Genomic DNA, 18445 nt, shown 5'->3' on the forward strand with positions numbered 1-18445 from the left:
ACTATGCAAAATTGAAATCTAAGATGGCGGATAACGTAGGTTTTATCAATCCCATCAATATGGGTATCAAATGAAAGGGCTCAACAAACAGAATACAATATACTATAAAAAATTAAATCCAAGATGGCGGCCGCTATAAAATGGCGGATAACGTAGGTTTTATCAATCCCATCAACATGGGTATCAAATGAAAGGTCTCAACAAGTAGAATACAATTTACTATGCAAAATTGAAATCTAAGATGGCCGCCGCTACCAAATGGCTGATAACAATTTTTTATCAATCCCACCAATACGGGTATCAAATGAAAGGGCTTCACAAGAAGAAAACTGTCAGTAACTCCAGCGGGGCCCAACAGGGCCAAGGCCTGCCTGGGCTGCGAGATTGTTCGAAAGAGTTACCGCGGCCCTGGTACATAAAAGGCCTACGACGGAACAAAACGGTTTCTAGTCAAGAGTCTGACACTCCCTCACCGCTGCTGACCCACAGCAGGAGAGGTCATGTGATGATTTTTGGGGTTGTTAAAAAAAAAGTATCTGGAAGGGCTATGTATTGAGGAATTAGATTGTAATAAATTGTCAGGTAAGAGACCGTGTAATAATGATACACTAAATGAATTAGATAGAATGAGGAATATTCGGTACGCATTTTCATTAAATACTAAAAACTAGAAAATAAAAAATCGGTAAAAAAACTTTTAAGTTAAACGGTTTTATCTTATGTGCACTGAAAACTAGAAAATAAAAAAATAGTTACTTACCTGTCAACCTACGTAGGTGGTCCCGGTCATATTAAACTAAAATAAAAACGTGGGGCCCCTGTGAAATCCTACCTATGGCAAAGCATATCTTTATACTTTGGTAGATCATGAGCTCGGCGTTCGCTGGTGAAGCCGCTACGGCTGATTATTGATTGTCAAAATCTCCAGTTACGATTATAGTAAGTCGATGCAATCCACACCTATTATACCTCTAGAAGAAAGTACTACAGCAATAGTTAATGGGCCCCACGTTTTTATTTTAGTTTAATATGACCGGGACCACCTACGTAGGTTGACAGGTAAGTAACTATTTTTTTATTTTCTAGTTTTCAGTGCACATAAGATAATTACAAAATGATTGATGGATTGATTAACTAAAGTGCATTGGAAACATATCAATCGAATCGATCAGTAGTATCAAGGTCCGTGAGAGTTTTCCCTAGAACTTCTAAACTACATGTTTAAAGTTCTCGGAACTTTTTGTAAAAGCCACCGATTTTAGATTAAATAAGTGTTTTAATTTATTAACCGACTTGGCGACTTCGTAAAAAGGAGGAGGTTCTCAATTCGTCGGAATCTTTTATGTTTTATATGTCATGGTAACCTTTTTTTAAAGGACTATCTACTTCCCAGATGGTTAAATAGTCATCAAGTCAGCACCCATCTGATGGTGCAAACCCTAAGAAATTCCATTCATCCCCAAGTAAATTGAAGAGACCATAAGACTGACCCACTCAAAAGCTGACCTTTCACACCTATATTCAAGTACAATTTATACCAATAAATAAGCCCACAAAAGCATAAAAGTGTTCCACACGTAGTTGAGCGATATGTATCAGTTAGCGGCGCATTGCTAATAGGAAACGGGGCTTTCTCTGTCTGTCCGTCTTCCGCTCCTAGTTCAGCTACTACCGTGCTGGCTGCCAAGGACAATACTGCAGTTTTATTCAAAAAGGGCATCAGTTTCTCATTATACTCAATCAATTGTTTGTTACAAAAAGAGTTTATGAACGTCAATATAGTTTGCACGGTTCATAAAAGTGGGTCCTACGCAGATGGCAAGAATCTCCATAAGTTCTCTTTTTGAATGATTTCTTACTAGTTATCAATGTCAAAATTAAGATGTTTCAGTGCGCAGAGTGGTCAACGGTAACTTATATTCTTCTAGCCATTTTCCCACGGTTTTACCCTTGTCCCGTGGGAACTACTGCCCGTACTGTGATAAAATATAACCTATGTCACTCGGTAACGAAGTAGCTTTTCAACAGTGAAACAATTCTTTAATTGGTTCAGTAGTTTTTGACCCTTTACCTATAGTATAAGTAGATAAGTAAATTAATTGATGCGCAATGCAATAAGTGAAAGCTTCATTATATGCCACTCAGACTCAGATATTAGTTCGATATCAAAATGAAAGCGTAAACGAGTGACACGTGACTGTGTTGTCAATGATACACTGCTACCTGGTAATTGACACCTTTTACTTTACACTTATACACTGTATTAGAGAGACATGGACCCGGATTCACTGGTAACGGATAACAGTCAACTAGTTATCTGCCAGACAGGCTGCTTAAAATTTATGCCAGATATTGCTATCTGAAACCTGTGAAACTAAAAGGTATAATTTATGTCACAGGTAAGTTCATGATAGGCTATCAGAGACTTTATCAGCAACTGGTGAAACAGGCCATCAGCTTAGTTCCTAGGTTTTAATGATTACAGAAGGATTCTCTTTCGATACGTCATATCATTCCGTCTTAAACTTTCTTGATTCTAAATATGTGTACTTCCTTGTGGGTCACGTACGGAAATCCACGGAAAACAGCAAAAAGAGGTCAGGCTTAAATGATTCCTTATTTATTCAGGAACTTCCTGTCGTCAATTTTCCGACATTTTCCGACTTATAAACTTAATAACCGTTTTAACTGTAACAATAACCTTAACCTCAGCATGGTTAACGATTAGCGTGAGAGCTCACCAGCTGTCTCTGTCGTCGAATAGTTAATATTTAAACGTGTGTTTGTGTCTTAAACCGATGTTTAGGAAAGCCTTTCTCTTGAACTCCTTGAAGGGTATAAAAGTTACGGAGCATGTGTGTTTAATTTACTAAGTCGTACTTCATAAATTCAATATTCAATTCGTTATGCATAAATGATTAAATGAAACCAAATTAAGAACAGAATGCAACTGGAAAAGTTCCTGTTTTCCTAAAGTTCATCATCCTCCCTTCTCCCAATTTTATCTGTCGGTCGGTGTATCTTATTCCACACTTACATCTCTGTTTGATCCCATCTCACAAGTGACATTCCTTCCAGCTTTATTGATATAATCATTATAAAATTATTCAGTTTCCCTATTAAGTATCTTATTTCTTTCCTCAAGTCAAGGATGACTCCTTTCTGAAACGTACGAGTTATTTAACGATCTCCTTAAGTACCTACCACTTAAACACGTACCTATCTCAGTCTCCATTATATCACTGATATCCAGCCGAATCTGAAGCTGAGATGTAACCAGCCCATTTCTAGAAGTATCAAGTCACACTAAGATCTGGGAGGAGCGGGCGCGGCGCGGGGGAGGGGGACGCGTTATTGGATCATTGAGCAATTTGCGATAGGACGGGGTTATGCTGCGCAGTGCCATGCATATGAATTGGCAGGCAGAAAATATGGGGCAGATGTAAATGTTTTTAAATAATGAAAATTAAATTAATAACATAATTTTTTTTGTTATATCCACTATTGGTTTCGTTATAGAATTAGGCAGATATGAAAATGTTGCCAATTTAATTTCTATGGAAAACGGTTGTATCTACTTTATGGGGCGTAAATAGGGAATCGCGAAGAAATACTTGTCTGTGAAAACAATGTTTGAATTGAATGAATTATATATTGTCGCATTATAGTGTGGGTTTTACGCTTTTTGCACGCAACACTTGAAAGTTTCACCTTTTTAGATTGACGGGGAGAGTTGTAGTCGATGATAAGTAAGTGCTTATTGATTTGCTATGTTTATTTACGCTATTATTTTCAAGGTACTTGCTACTAGCATATACTCTCGCACACATATGTAATAATGTCTTCATCTTTCACTGGAATTCCCTCAATATCTGCATTTCTTCTTCAGTCGAAGAATTCAAATACTTCATTGATTTTTAATGTCAATGAGTAGATAAATGAAAATTAAAACTACAAATGGAGCACACAATGCACGTCAAGCAAGTCACGCATGTAACCTAGCTAATTATATCTATTTACTTAGAAACATTCCTTGCGTTTATTATTGTAATATTGGCGAAATCAAATCACGCGCGGCTTCAAAACACGAAAAATTGGGAAAAGCATTGGGAATGCTTTCGTGCTGAGAACGCAAGTTTCTTAACCACTTCACCATTCATCTTATTTATAAAACAAAGTATTTATACTATATAGTATTTATAAAACAAAGTCGCTTTTTCTACGAATCTTCGAAACTACACAACGGATTTTAATTCTTTTTTTTTTTAATAGATAGATGATTGAAGAAGGAGGTTTATATACCTACATCCATTAAATAGTGAGGAAATACTGTTTACCCGTGCGAAGACAGGGCGGGTCGCATGTATAAAATATAGCAAGTGGTTCCTTACCACATGAGACTTTATGCTGACTGCGAGTCACGCTTGTGTCCGTTTTGATTGCGAGTGTACACGTGAGTACAGGCGAGTACAATATCTTACAACAATGATATAACATAAGTGCATGACGCGACTGTCTGTCTGGCGGTACCCACGTCTTTGAGGTATCTTATTATCGCGTGTTAGTGGCCTTAGATTTTGTTGCATCTGCGGAAATTCTTGCATTGTTAAGGTTTCCTAATATAGTAAAAAATGGAAAATTTACATATGGAAGGGCAAAAATCCCTCATAAAGTTTCGAGCTTACTGTCATTTAAATTATTATTACAGTTGTATGAAGTTTTTTCTTCGAAAATAGAGCTTCTCATATTTACGATCCTTATGTGAGAGAGAGAAAGTTCAAAGGCTAGTAGTTGGCCTAACTTGTGTGGAATAATAAATACCATGGATTGGCACACCATGAGTACCGTCGCTGGTGGCGTATTGCCATATTTAGATATCAAGAGATATCTCGGGGTTAGATTAGCCCATGAATTATATATCCTGACAGACATGGACTCTGAAACGAAAGATAAGTTACAGACTGAACTTATCCAAATTAGTGTAGGTAAATTTTGAGTGTGAGTGTACCTACGCAGTGGAAGATTATTAGGATCGTCCTTCATTGGCTAAGACGAAATTTTCCTTTCTTTAGCGGATGTGGCGAATATATTGAACATTACCGCTTTGCTGACTTACTACAACGACTACAACGAACCGCGTAATTTTCATAATATAAAATGATTCTGATAATTTTCATGTCCATTTAAATTACCTAAGTATTGTAAAATCTTCTTGATATTTTGAAGACCTCCAATTTTCACAACTTAGTTCACGCCATTTACTATAATAAAACTGGGAAAATCTTAAAAATTCGGACATTTACCAAATTGGAGGCTTACAATCCATTCAAGCTTGAAGACAAAACTTCAACAGTCAAAGGATACGTCCTGGGCATCCAATTATTACCAGGAACTCAGTTGAAAGCCATTCAGAGAAAACGGGAAATCAAAGAGTTTCCAATCTGATGAACGGAAATTATCACTTTGTATCCCGGTGACCTGATCAAGTACAATTTTCTTTAACTGAGTTTTTTTTCCTTTTTGATTTTTGTCATAAAACTGAGCATCGAAGCAAAGTATCAATTAAGAGGACGAATTTGAATTTTTGGCGCCAAGGATCTCAATTTTTCTCAGTAAATACAAAACGGATCAAAATACAACTTGATTACCTGAAAGTTCATGATATAAACCTTATTTTGTTAGACGTAGAAACATGATTAGGTAACTTTTATAACAGAGAAAAACATATCAAACATACCTCTTTTTAAAAAGAGATTCACATATTGTAGGCAAACGGGACCGATTTAAGCCTCTTAACTTTTTTAGTAGTTGAGTATATACATACTCTTTAAAATTGTTGAAGGAATTTTTATCAAATTATCATTTCTAAATAATAAAATTACAAAACCATTTTGTCGCTTACGACTTTTAGTTATAAGCTAGCGCGCGTATTGATATCCTCGCCCCGCTCTGACGCTCCGACCCCTTTTGGCGCCTTAGATGCGCGTGCCGGTTATGGAATTATTGTTGACCAATTCGTCGCCTTAAAGGGGTTTCTAATTTTATGATTGATGCCTAGGTAAGCCCTTCGCATTCATTATTTAACTGCATTGTGAAATTTGGTCTTTATATTATATATACCAGCACCACGTGTAAATGTTCCGGTGTATCCATAGAAATATAAAAGTCTAACATCTAAGGGCCACACACAAGCAACACACATATAACACAGCAATTTCGACCCAATCCGGGAATCTTGCCCGAGTTCCTGGGAACAGCAGTCTCCCTTTTTGCGATCACTAGTCCTACGGGGATAAAATATGTTTATATAGTTTATAACTTCTGTCTCATGAATTAAATAATGTTAGACTTTTGCAGTAAAAAAATAACTCAGAGCAAGGCCACACTGCAATATGTAACTTGTTAGTCATTTGTTATATTCTATATTTCTTAGAATATTTTAGTTCCGACACGCAACTCGCCTTGAATGAATTCCCTTTCAGTTCAGTTCAGGCTTTTACAAGAAGGAAAAGTTTCTACTCCTTGTAAAAAAGCACCACTTTATGGTATGCTTAACATTAAACAGTTTGAAAAGGAGAGTATGTTTTCTTCTGTTTGTATTCTGCATTCTATCACAATTTTGTAAAGATACTTCTGAGATTGAGGTTAACACAAAACCAAGAGATATAACCACGTTTTGAATAACACTGCTAATAAACTAAGCAAACTAATAATAGCATATTACCCCACAACGCTTGCAATATGCAATAAACCAGTACACCCAGCTTATTACCAAAGACACTAACTTCTCTTCATCTCAGCTGACTTGCGCAAACACTATGAGTATGTGGCACAAGGATGTGCGTGAGCACAGCCTACTAGGTCAACTGTAGCAGCCGCCCCGCTTGCAAACTACTGGTGATTAGGCTGTTGAACAGAACATATAATATATGCCATATGGTGACAATTAATACCTCTAGAAGGTTAATTACAAGCTGGGGTTGGAATCCGTTATTATTTTCCTCGATAGATCCAGCAAGGACTCAACCCGCGGCACCCACAGCGGGAGGTCATTTGTCTAAAATAATTATATATGCAAATCAAATCCCTAGCTTGTTCCTCCCTTGAGCCCAAACGGCTCCATGGTCGCGGTAACTCATTCGGACTTTCTTAGGGCCTAAGAAGGCCCTAAGAACTTAGATCTCTAAACAAGATAGTTTATTGCAGCGTGTTTGCAGCGTATATTCAAATACATAGTTGGTCACACTATGTATTTGAATATACGCTAACTTAATCCAAGAAACTTTCAATGGACTTATTTAGCCTCAAAAAGCAGTTTAAAATCATCGACCCGAAAAATAACTTGTTTTATAAGCAAATTGAGTAAGACATCCATGCCATGCATTGCCATCGGAGGCCATAATGGATGCATCCTAAGCGTGTTGTAACAAAACATCCGGCGCGTGAGCAACACAGCCGGCGGCGATGCGCTACGATCCACGCGTTTTTTACACTTAATTGCAGATTATCACTCTAGGTACCTGATTTTAAGTGACATAAAATGGTGTCCCTATTTTTTTGCCTTCGAGTGTATGAAATTTTTTATTCATGTGCTCTTTAAAAAAAAAGGAAATTGCTAAATAATCTACAAGTACCTACGTTAAGAGAAAAGTGATTAAAATGTAGCAGCCATGCAATTTTAGTGCCAGTACGTATAAAACTCATTAAAAAAGATATTAATAAGCCTAATAACGTGAAGCAAAAAATTACAAACGGTCTTAAAATCTTACGGATTATTTAAAAGAGTCTCCTTTAAACGAAAAATTAATAAATAAGTAGTAAAAAAAACTTAGGGCCATTTATACACCTAATAAACTCCAAACACGAATTCCCGATGCTTTACATAACATTGCTAAGTTATTGTTCCGGTATCTTTCTCTTTGGTCACGGCAATGTCAGGCGTTTGTTCCACGAGACCGTGACCAATCTGTGTTGTGCTGATCCGCACTGACTCGCGCATAATACAAGTGCTATGGCAGAAGTGCCACGCAGTACTAATAAGAGGAATTACTTCAATACTTTATAAGATTCCGACCTGCAGATACAGATGTTCTGTGTACTGATTGATGTCTTTTGAAAAGAAAAGAAAATAAATAAACTTATGGTCCCACGTTGGGCGCCAAAACTATTGCAATTCGATTTAATAAGCATATTTTTTTAATTGGCTCTATTTCTAGAACTATGATTAATAGAAAAACGCAGATTTCTTATAAATAGCTAGAGAAATACATAGTTGATATATAGCTGTGAATCATAATAAAACCAGCAAAAACAAATACTTTTTATTATATATTATAAAAATCTGACCTACATAGAAAATCACCGTAAATACATTACACACTTAGCACTTGCGTGTTTCCTGTCTCGTGGCAGATTTTCCAAGCAACACCTGATTGAGGTGAAAACTAACAAGGCTAGAAAGCGGCGCGCGCGCAGTTTCCACGCCACGGGCGCGGGCGCATCGCGAGACATAGACAATGTAACTCTCAACACCTATTGTAAACTTTGACATGGAAAGCTGATCTTTAAATTGATTGTAAGTTATTTTGCAGTCATAAAATTTAGAAGATTTGTTATGTACAACTTAAATTCACCTAGAAAACTTCATAAAATAATACATAGGTCTGTATACTTAATAACATAGACAGAAGTGGTAGCATGTGTAAAAAGTAAGTACAAAACAATGATCTTGATTTCGTGTTTAAAACCAAATTTCCTGAATCTGTAATGAACACGCGGAATCGAACCGATTGGTTTCAGCACAAAAACTATCGGAAGCTCGGTAATCGTGCGAGTTATCATGCATCGAATGCATTTCATCGATTATTATTGATCAGTATTGTCGTTCCGCGTTCATTTGCTGATGAATAACACTCATTCATGCTTGTAACTTGTATCATATCCGTGAATGCCAATAGGCAAGCAAATTGTTAATAAAGGTAGAGAAAACTACGCCTGCTAAGTATTCTTCTTTCTCCTGCCCTGTTCCCAAATATTACTTGGGGTCGGCGCAATATGTCATTTTCTTCCATTTTCCCCTGTCACTCGTCATACTGACACTCACTCCCTTCCTATTCATATCATCTTTCAGGCAATCCATCCATCTTTTCTTAGGTCTTCCTCTTCCTCTCGCCTGCTAAGTATTACCTACTGTAAAACAAATGAGTAAACATTACTTTAAACATGATCACATAGCCCAAGCTTCTGGCAACAAATGGCATGCTCTATATCCCTGCCCGATTATCAGTCATCATTACAGTGCATTTTTTTAGCTTTTTATATTTTTTAAAACGTCCCTAACGTTAAGCTTACTAAAACCCTCGTCACCAAAAATATTACTCTCCTTAACGATTCTACTAAATATCCCTTTGCAAATGGGTAAATTTCCTTCGCGTAAAGCCATTATAAGATCACGTTTCGGACATATCCGCCACGCTATGAAGCAATGTCAACGAACCAACGCGCAGCCCTTACTGGAACGTGACGGAGCATTGCGCAAGACACGCGAAACTAATTCAATTTAGCTCATGCAGCGCACTGGGTACCGATGAAGCCTTGTCACTGCTCACTGGTTCATTGTTTATTTATATTATGTAATGAGCGCGTTTACTTGACAGTTTTATAACTGTTTTTTTGCGGAATTCAGGAAAACTTTACCCTTTTGCACAGATCGTGGTAAACTCGTATAGCACTTACTTATATTTCTGGATAGATATTCTCGCCAAAAGTGTGCTAAACTTTAGCGTTGTAAAACTTTCTAGAAGTCTCGCGTCTAAATCCAGGCAAATCTAAAGACACGTGAGGTCAGCTAGCCTGCACAATGGGCGGCCGGGCCACACAATGGAAGCAACTGACCACAATGGGCCACTTACGGCCGTGTCCTGGTATGTCACTCGCACGACTATTTCCTCGGCCGACGCTACTGCTGAGCCGCTTCAATGGCGGTGGCGTGATCACTGGATGTCGTAAATAATACCTTTGTGGTGGAGTACCTTGAACTTGTAGCATTATCTAGGAAAAGGATTAGGTTTAAGAATAATTTGCTAGTGAATTAGACAGAAACAACAATGGTTTGAGTATATGTACCTGTGTGCTAGATACATACAGTTAAATACATACATATATTTCGTGTAGAAGAACTTTATGGAAGAAACGCACTTAGGTACCTACGTTTTATTTTCCATGACCTAAAGCAATTATTTAATCATAATTATTCGCTCGAACTGTAAAATATAGCGCGAAATCGACAATGTTTTGCCAATTAGGTTTATTAACCGAAAGAAAATGTGACCGAAAATCATCATCTTAATGAATGATTTAACTAGAAGAAGTTGAAACCATTTCAAATTCTTAATTCTCAAAACCACATCAGTTCATTGACCTAACAACAATCCGATTCGCACAATAGCCGCACGCGATCCTTCGTCTAATAGGGCCAAGGGCCGGTCCTAGGACCTTGACACACACTCCACTAGGTCAACATCCCAGCAATAGGCTGCTTACGTAATGGTCGGTCAGTGGCCACACGTCACTGGTCTATCCACTTTCTCCTGACGACCTGAGGAACCTGTCCTAAGTACGTGACTGTGTATCCAGTTTAGTTTTATTGTTTACGGAAGCGGTAATGGCTGATCGTTTTGTTAAGGAAGTGAAAATTGATAGATCTTGTGTGGTTGCTATGAAAGTTTTGTTTTTTGTTGTATGTGAAATTGTTTCTGGAATGAGAATGTGTAACTTTACTATCGTAGAGATATTGATCTGACGCGGACCAAGGGCTCTAAGAAAGAACAAGTATCCCGCTTACCCAAAAGTTCAGATTTAATAAAATTGTTCGTAGGTCCGGCACCCGTTTGTTGTATCCTCAACCTTTACCAGTTATCAAATTCACCAATATTATGTTTCCATTCTTTCTATGGTCTCCGCGGTTTTATGGCTGAACTATATTTTGAGTTTTCCTGTTTCCAGTGACGAGGACGACACGGGCCGGCTGCTGCGGCAGCTCAGCAGGATCAACAGGCCGCTGGGCGTCACCTTTCCGCAGATGGTGCGGCTCATGGCGCAGTGCCAACAGGTACCCAAGGACCCTTGAATCAGTAACTTTAAAGTATAAAGTGTCCCCGAATGTCACTCAGTAGCAGTCATTGTTGCAATTGCAAGTCAGAGGCCGTCAGGCGGAATAGAGAAAACTCTGGCCTGGCTTTATAGACGACTAAACCTGCAGCTCACTCGATAAGGAAAAGAATGTATTTTTGAAGTACATGGTAATTGTAAGAAGGTTTACAGTTAAATCTAGTCAAAGATCTTTCATAAATTAAAATATGGTCGACATGATAACAAAGTCTGAGCTAGATAGGCTTGTGTGTTGTTTTTTGCAGTTCCGCAGTACTAAATTCCGCGTTCACGTTTCCGTACTATAAATAATTTAGGCATATGATTAATAGATATTTAGATAAATGCAAGACTCGCACGCTATAAGTGCATAAAACAGCTGCTTTGCTGTTAATCTTTTTAAAACCTGAAGTTACGTGTAAAACAGCTAATGTTTAAAATAAAAATATGGCAAAAAAACTATCAGTGGTAGAGATCGCAATTCGTCCAACAATGGTCGCGCATGAAGGCGGGGAATCCTAACAATACTCAATTTGTGTCGAGTATGTGTACACACGCGCCGAGTTCTCTGAAATTCTCTATAGCAACCGCAGCGTTGGCAATTTAATTTTGAAGTAAAATAGCCACTTGCCTACTTAATTTGATACCGTACACCCAGGCTCATTACCGCATTCCCAGACATTAAAAGTCTTTTAACTTCTACACCAAAACAATATTTTGATACGATACATTGAATAAAAGAAGTTATACCATCAATGTTTTTCACGTTTGTAATTCTTGACATTGCCACCCAATTCACCCCGTTTCACGGATTACCTCGTAGGTACCTACTATAGTTTTTTGTACATAAAATGCATAATGTAAATGCAAATAAAATGCGACAACCAAAAACACAGCAAATTAAGGTATAACTATTGCCATTAGTACCACTCGGTCACGGTCTATAGTAAATACAGTAAATAATATGCTCAAACATTAACTATAATTTTCAGTGTCGCCTGTTATTCTACAGTGGCAATGCTCTCACTGAACCGTATAATTTGCTTCTCGTTATGTCACATATTTCTACCACATCTGACCTTAGGAACGTCCTTAACCTGCTATTTCTAAACTGTCAATCTATCAATATTGTGTACATTTCGTATATTTGAATTAATATGCTATTTTTATTTTTGTTTGACCGTGACGTTGTGTACCTAATTATCATGTCGTGTGGTAGCTAATAAGTAATTAATATTGAAAAAGCTTTTATTGTGCTATTAACGTACGAGATCTGATGGAAATAGTAATTTAGCATCACGAAAGTGATGCACGCTACTGTTATGTAAATTCCTGTGTTCAGTATCTGTTCAAGTAAACACATAGTCTACTATTAACTATAGCGACTTTCAGGTTATCTTATAATAAAAATCGATACCTACGACCTCTTAGAAATTAAGTAATACTGCCTGAACTGAAATTGAATTATGCAATTATCTATTAAAAAAACACACTGGTAGTTCCATCTAGTGTTGAGTTGTGTATAGTTTTCTTAAAACCCTCTGAAGCTGCTCATTCGAAATCTACTACTAAAATAAGTCAGTTCTCTCTTTTGAACATCTTGATCGATTTTGAAATAAAATTGTTCCAGGTGGCAGGTGTAGAAGCGTTTGACGTGGGCGGTGACTCACCTACCACAGGCAGCGGTACCGGCGGCGGCGGCGGCGGCTGGCGAGAGACCGGCGCTGCGCGGGCGCGGCTTGACGCGGGCGGAGCGCACGCAGGCCTCCTCGGCGGTAGTCCTCTGACGTTACTGCAGGGGATCATACCAGGTAAGCGTTTTACAAGCTCTTGTTTTAGCGGTGTTTGATATTGGTCTGCTGGTAAGCTGAATAAAAAAGTATTCCTAGGATCTCGAGTGAAGCGCAGTCATAATTTTGTGACAATAATATTTTCCTTAATTGAAACAGATTCTTTAACAAATGAAAATAAAACCATTGTATTTCTTTGCTTCAGGTACAAAGTGGTGCGGCACTGGTGACATAGCTACAGACTACCACGACCTGGGCGCAGACAGACGCCTGGACCGCTGCTGCCGCACACACGACCTCTGCCCCACCAAGGTCCGCGCCTTCTCCAGCCGCTACAACCTCACCAACAACTCGCTGTACAGCAAGTCGCACTGTACCTGCGATGACATGCTCTTCGATTGCCTCAAGACGACCAACACCTCCGCCTCGCACCTCATGGGACACATCTACTTCAATATCGTTCAAGTACCATGCCTCGAGGACGTCGACAACGCACGACGATTTCGGAACGCCAGGCAGGGCTTTTAACTCCATCTACCGGAGAATAGCGGAATTTAACTCATCAGCGCCATCTAGTAGTCACGATAGTGTGTCATGCATGCACAGATTTTTTTGATGCTGTAAATTTTGCATTTTACAAATCTTCGTGTTATTCTCTAATAATGAGTTTGTAAATAATTATTAAATTTGAATAATGTTCTTATAAAACATTAGACATCAAGCTGTGATACGTCTGTGCCTTTAAATGTACTAGAGAGTATTTTTGTTAGAGGATGGCGCTATACAAATAAAAAACATTGTTTTAAATATGTAGATAGTAAGATATTTATTTATTTGTTACAAACATTCATGACAAAGATGCAGATTCTCTATTGTTATAAATAGTAACAATAGTTTAATATTTGTTTATGGAGACAAAGATATTTTATAATAATGTAGAAAAGTAAATGTGAATTAGTTCATACCTACCAAATAAAATTATTTATTTTAAATCATCTGGTTAAGTTTTATTTATACCCTATTTTTGAACGACTCATGAAAACGTAATATATAATCCTGAAATTGAGGGCCGTAGTGAACGAGATAGTGAAAGATACGGATGTATATTTACTATTCAGTAACCGAAATCAATACCAAAGATTGAAATACATCAATCTGTGTCTATACCTACTAAAGATATTTATAGAGATACAATAATAATGCGTTTATTTTTGATGACTACAATGGCCCAATTGTTAGTATCTTATCAACTATAACTTATCGACTAAGGGTAAGTAATACCTAAAAGCTAAGTGTCTGCCTAACAAGCAACTCGATCCAATGCCTAAGCACCGGAGCGTCATGCTTGTCGGCCAAGACTTGTAGGATGCTGTTAGCGCTGGACTTAGATCTGCTTAGCAACGAGGCAGCCTTCTTCCTCATGAGCGCATAGAAATCATCCACCCGTGCTTCAGCGAACATGCCCGATGCACTGCAGTATCTAGGCAGCTCTAACAGTAGCCGGAAACCATTATTATATTGTACCCGCAGGGCATCTAGAGCCTTCCGCGTACATTTAACCCACAGACCGCCCGTGTAGAACGAGGTACAAAAAGCCTTGAATAAAGTGATTTTAACTCCTCTGCTACAACGAGCAAATCTGTGAGCCAACATGTTGCATCTAACTGCTAGAGCCCTGCGTTCACGTTCAATGTCTACTTGATCTTTGAGGGCCACGGTCAGATAGTGGCCATTTAGTGAGATTACAGGTTCATACGCCACACACCTCCCGGGGGCCTCAAAGATCAAGTATTCACTTTTACCCGTATTATATTGCAGACCGTGACTGGCTGCATACCTCTCGCAAGTCTGCAGCATCTCTCTGATTGAGCCAGCCGTTGGACCCAGCAGCACCATATCATCAGCATAGCTAATGTTATAGACACTGGTGCCATCAATCTTGCACCCGACATGCTTACTGCTGAGCTCAACGATCAACTCATTCATATACAGGTTGAAGAGCTTAAGCGAGGTTAACCCCACCTGCCTCACCCCGCACTCCAACCTGTACGGCTCAGAGAGAGTGCTACCCAAACGCACCTGATTACATTGGTTCGAGTACCAATACTGGAACAGGCTCGTCAACTCCGATGGTACGACCGCTTCCCTGACCTTCTCCCAAAGTATGTCATATGACACCAGGTCGAACGCCTTCGAGAGGTCAAGGAAGCAAGCATATACCGGAGTATTCCTATCCTTAGGCGATTATCACACTGCCCCGCATGATGCAGCGTAGCGCGTGGATGCGTTTTTTTCCGTTGCTTGTAAATATCTCCGTTTGTATGGAAAACACGCATAGTCCAACATACTGAAAATGCATCCACGCGCGTTCATGCGGATCACGCGCCTACACGCGAAGAAACATGCACCCACGAGCGTAGGTGCGGGGCGCATAGATCTTCACACTGCCCCGCATCACGCTGCATCTTGCGTGTCGACGCACCTACGCGTGTTCCTGCGGGAGTGCAGATCTGCATCATCGTGCGGGTTTTTTGCGCACTCACGCGCGTAGGTGCGTTTTGTAAATTCACGCACGGCGGCTCTCATCGAGTTCCATTTTCAAACACACACGTCACGCCCATTCAAAATCACGCGCGGCTCTGCGGGACTCAGTGTGCCATACCTTGCGTCTCGCCCCGCATCTACGCGCGTGGGTGCATGTTTCTCCGCGTGTAGGCGCGTGATCCGCATGAACGCGCGTGGATGCATTTTCAGTGTGTTGGACTATGCGTGTTTTCCATACAAACGGAGATATTTACAAGCAACGGAAAAAAACGCATCCACGCGCTACGCTGCATCATGCGGGGCAGTGTGATAATCGCCTTAACAATTGGTACCACTACAGTTCGCAACATATCGGACGGTAGGTACGAGTGGCTAACACAAAGCGAGTAAAACGTTGCTAGTACTCTGGGTAGATGAACCCCGGCATGTTTGAGGTGCTCAATGCTGAGACCGTCGTGACCAGGAGACTTTCCCCCGACCATACTTAATATTTGTCTCTACCTCCTTAGCCGTGAAACGAACCGGTTCATAATCACGACTGATCTCATCAACGACTCCCCCACTAGCCGACCCCAGCTGAGAAGACACCATAAAACGCTCCCTAAACATACTAGCAATATCTTGAGGCGAACTACATTCCCCCACGCTCACAGGGTGGCCCGGCCCAGCCCTCAGTTTTTTGGTGGCCTTCCAAAACTGAGAAAAGCTTTTACTATTTTTGTGTGAGGCTATTATGTCCATCTTAATCTGGTCTTGGTGGTTTTGACACCACTTAATTAATTTAATTTTAATTTTTAATTACTCATTTATTTGCAGACCGAGGTCCATAGTGTTAGTAAATACATTAAAACTTATTAAACTATTGTTAGTAGGTACACATACAGAAACAAAAACAACTACACATAAATATTTTTAAATACACACTCATCCAACTCCGACCTGTGTGTGCAGTCTCACATCGGCCTAACATTGGACAGTCTCACCGAACGCTCAGTGCTCTGAGTATGCTGTGGGAGCTGCCGCGTATTCTATGCCTTAGAGAGGCGCAACGCTTACACGCATAATTGCGTAGAAATCATCGACTCTCGCATCGGCAAACATACCCGACGCGCTGCAGAACCGCGGCAGCCCAACAAGCATTCTGAATGCATTGTTGTACTGGATACGCAGAGCGTTGTATGCCCTCTGCGTATACATAACCCACAGACTGCAGGTGTAGAATGACTGACAGTAGGCTCGAAAGAGGGTCATTTTGACGTTGTGAGAACACCGTGCAAATCTGCGGGCCAACATATTACCACGAACAGACAACGCCTTGCGCTCCCTCTCTATATCCAGGTCATCACATAGGTCATCGGCCCAGTGGCCCAGGTACTTAAATTTTGTAACACGTTTTAGGGGGGTATTTTCCAATAAAACATGAGGCACATTTACGTCACATTTGGTGCCAACTTTAAAAACAAGAAACTCACTCTTACTAACATTGTACCTTAGCCCATGAGCCACCGTGTAACTCTCACATATCTTCAAAAGTCGTCTCAACTCACTGATCGAAGGGCTCAGCAGGACCATGTCGTCCGCATAGCTGATGTTGTTGACTGCAACACCATCAACATGACAGCCGAGGCCAGTGCTGCCGAGCTCAACGATCAGCTTGTTAATGTACAAGTTAAATAGGCGTGGGGAAGTGATTCCGCCCTGCCTCACTGCACATTTCAATTTATATTCATCTGAGAGTGTCCCTGCCCATTTAACATTATTTATTTGATTTTCATACCAAAACTTTAGCAGATAAGTAACTTCAGTTTCCACTTCACTCTCATTTCTCATCTTCTCCCATAAAAGGTCATAGGACACAAGGTCAAAATCCTTGGAGAGATCTAGAAAGCACGCGTTTACAGCAGTACTTCTATTCGTATAGTACCGGACAGTTCGCTTAAGACACATAATGGCACTTTCTGTTGATAGTCTAGGCCTGAAACCAAACTGTGCATCTTAAGTCTACTTCTAAAGACTTTTTGACTAGACCTCATTTCCTCCCATATTCTCCCAGATTTGGGCTTGTTGTGAAGCAACCAAATTTGATACCTAGACCGAGCGTCCCCATGAGCTCCCTGTACATGTCTACTCCAGCCCGGCACTCGCTTAACCCCTCGAGGCTGCTTGCCTTCCCACGTCTGCCTCGATGCCATTGTCAACGCATCCACAATCTCACCATACAAATAGTCCAGCGCACGCCTATGCTCCACACTACTACACATTCTATCCCCACATTCTTGAAATAATTCAGGATATCAAAGGCTTCTTAATTTACTATTACATAGGTCACGATACCCACTGATCTGCCTGTCATCTCGGTCTCGCCAGATTACTTCATTAAAGTGATTGGTTTCCCGTATCACTTTTGGTACAATTATATTCAAGTTGCACTCCAATATCACGGGGAAATGATCAGACCAATAGGTATCCTGGGGCCCGATTCTCCTAAGTTAATAATGTCAAAATCGAATAGAAATCGAATCGCAATATGATCGCAATAGCAGTTTTAACCATATCGGGCATTCTGCTACTAATAAAAGACCAATCGTATTCGATTGACATTTGATTGGTGTGCGATTGGTCTGCTATTTTGGTGATTTTGGTCTATACGGTAGTTTGCTGTACATATTTTGCAATCGTAAATCGTTTGCAGACAAAATGATTCATTATTGAATGACAGAAAAGCATAAAAACGTTTATTTCAAAGAAACAATAGCAGAATGCCACATACGCTTCAATCGTAATCGAGTCGGGATTGGATATCAGTCGAATCGAGTCGAACGTGAATTGTATGTTACTTAAGTAAAATTAGGAGAATCGGGCCCCAGACCTATGCTGATATTTTTCACAGTTTTGCCAAGCCGATCGCGTCACGATACAATGATCCAACCATCTTAAGCTACCATTTATGTCGCTTATATATG

At 39.7% G+C, this 18445-nt stretch overlaps 1 protein-coding gene across 1 annotated transcript in view; it reads left to right on the forward strand.

Moving 5' to 3' along the window:
- LOC124637687 overlaps positions 1-13933 on the forward strand; it is a 34760-nt gene extending 20827 nt beyond the window's left edge. The window contains exons 2-4 of the mRNA XM_047174308.1: positions 11005-11110; positions 12779-12959; positions 13144-13933. Of these exons, the coding sequence (XP_047030264.1) occupies positions 11005-11110; positions 12779-12959; positions 13144-13466 (610 nt within the window). The 3' untranslated portion in view covers positions 13467-13933. The remainder of the gene's footprint in view (positions 1-11004; positions 11111-12778; positions 12960-13143) is intronic.
- The last annotated feature ends 4512 nt before the right edge of the window (positions 13934-18445 follow it).

The sequence above is a fragment of the Helicoverpa zea genome, chromosome 16 (assembly GCF_022581195.2).
Source record: "Helicoverpa zea isolate HzStark_Cry1AcR chromosome 16, ilHelZeax1.1, whole genome shotgun sequence".
Lineage (NCBI taxonomy): Eukaryota > Metazoa > Arthropoda > Insecta > Lepidoptera > Noctuidae > Helicoverpa > Helicoverpa zea.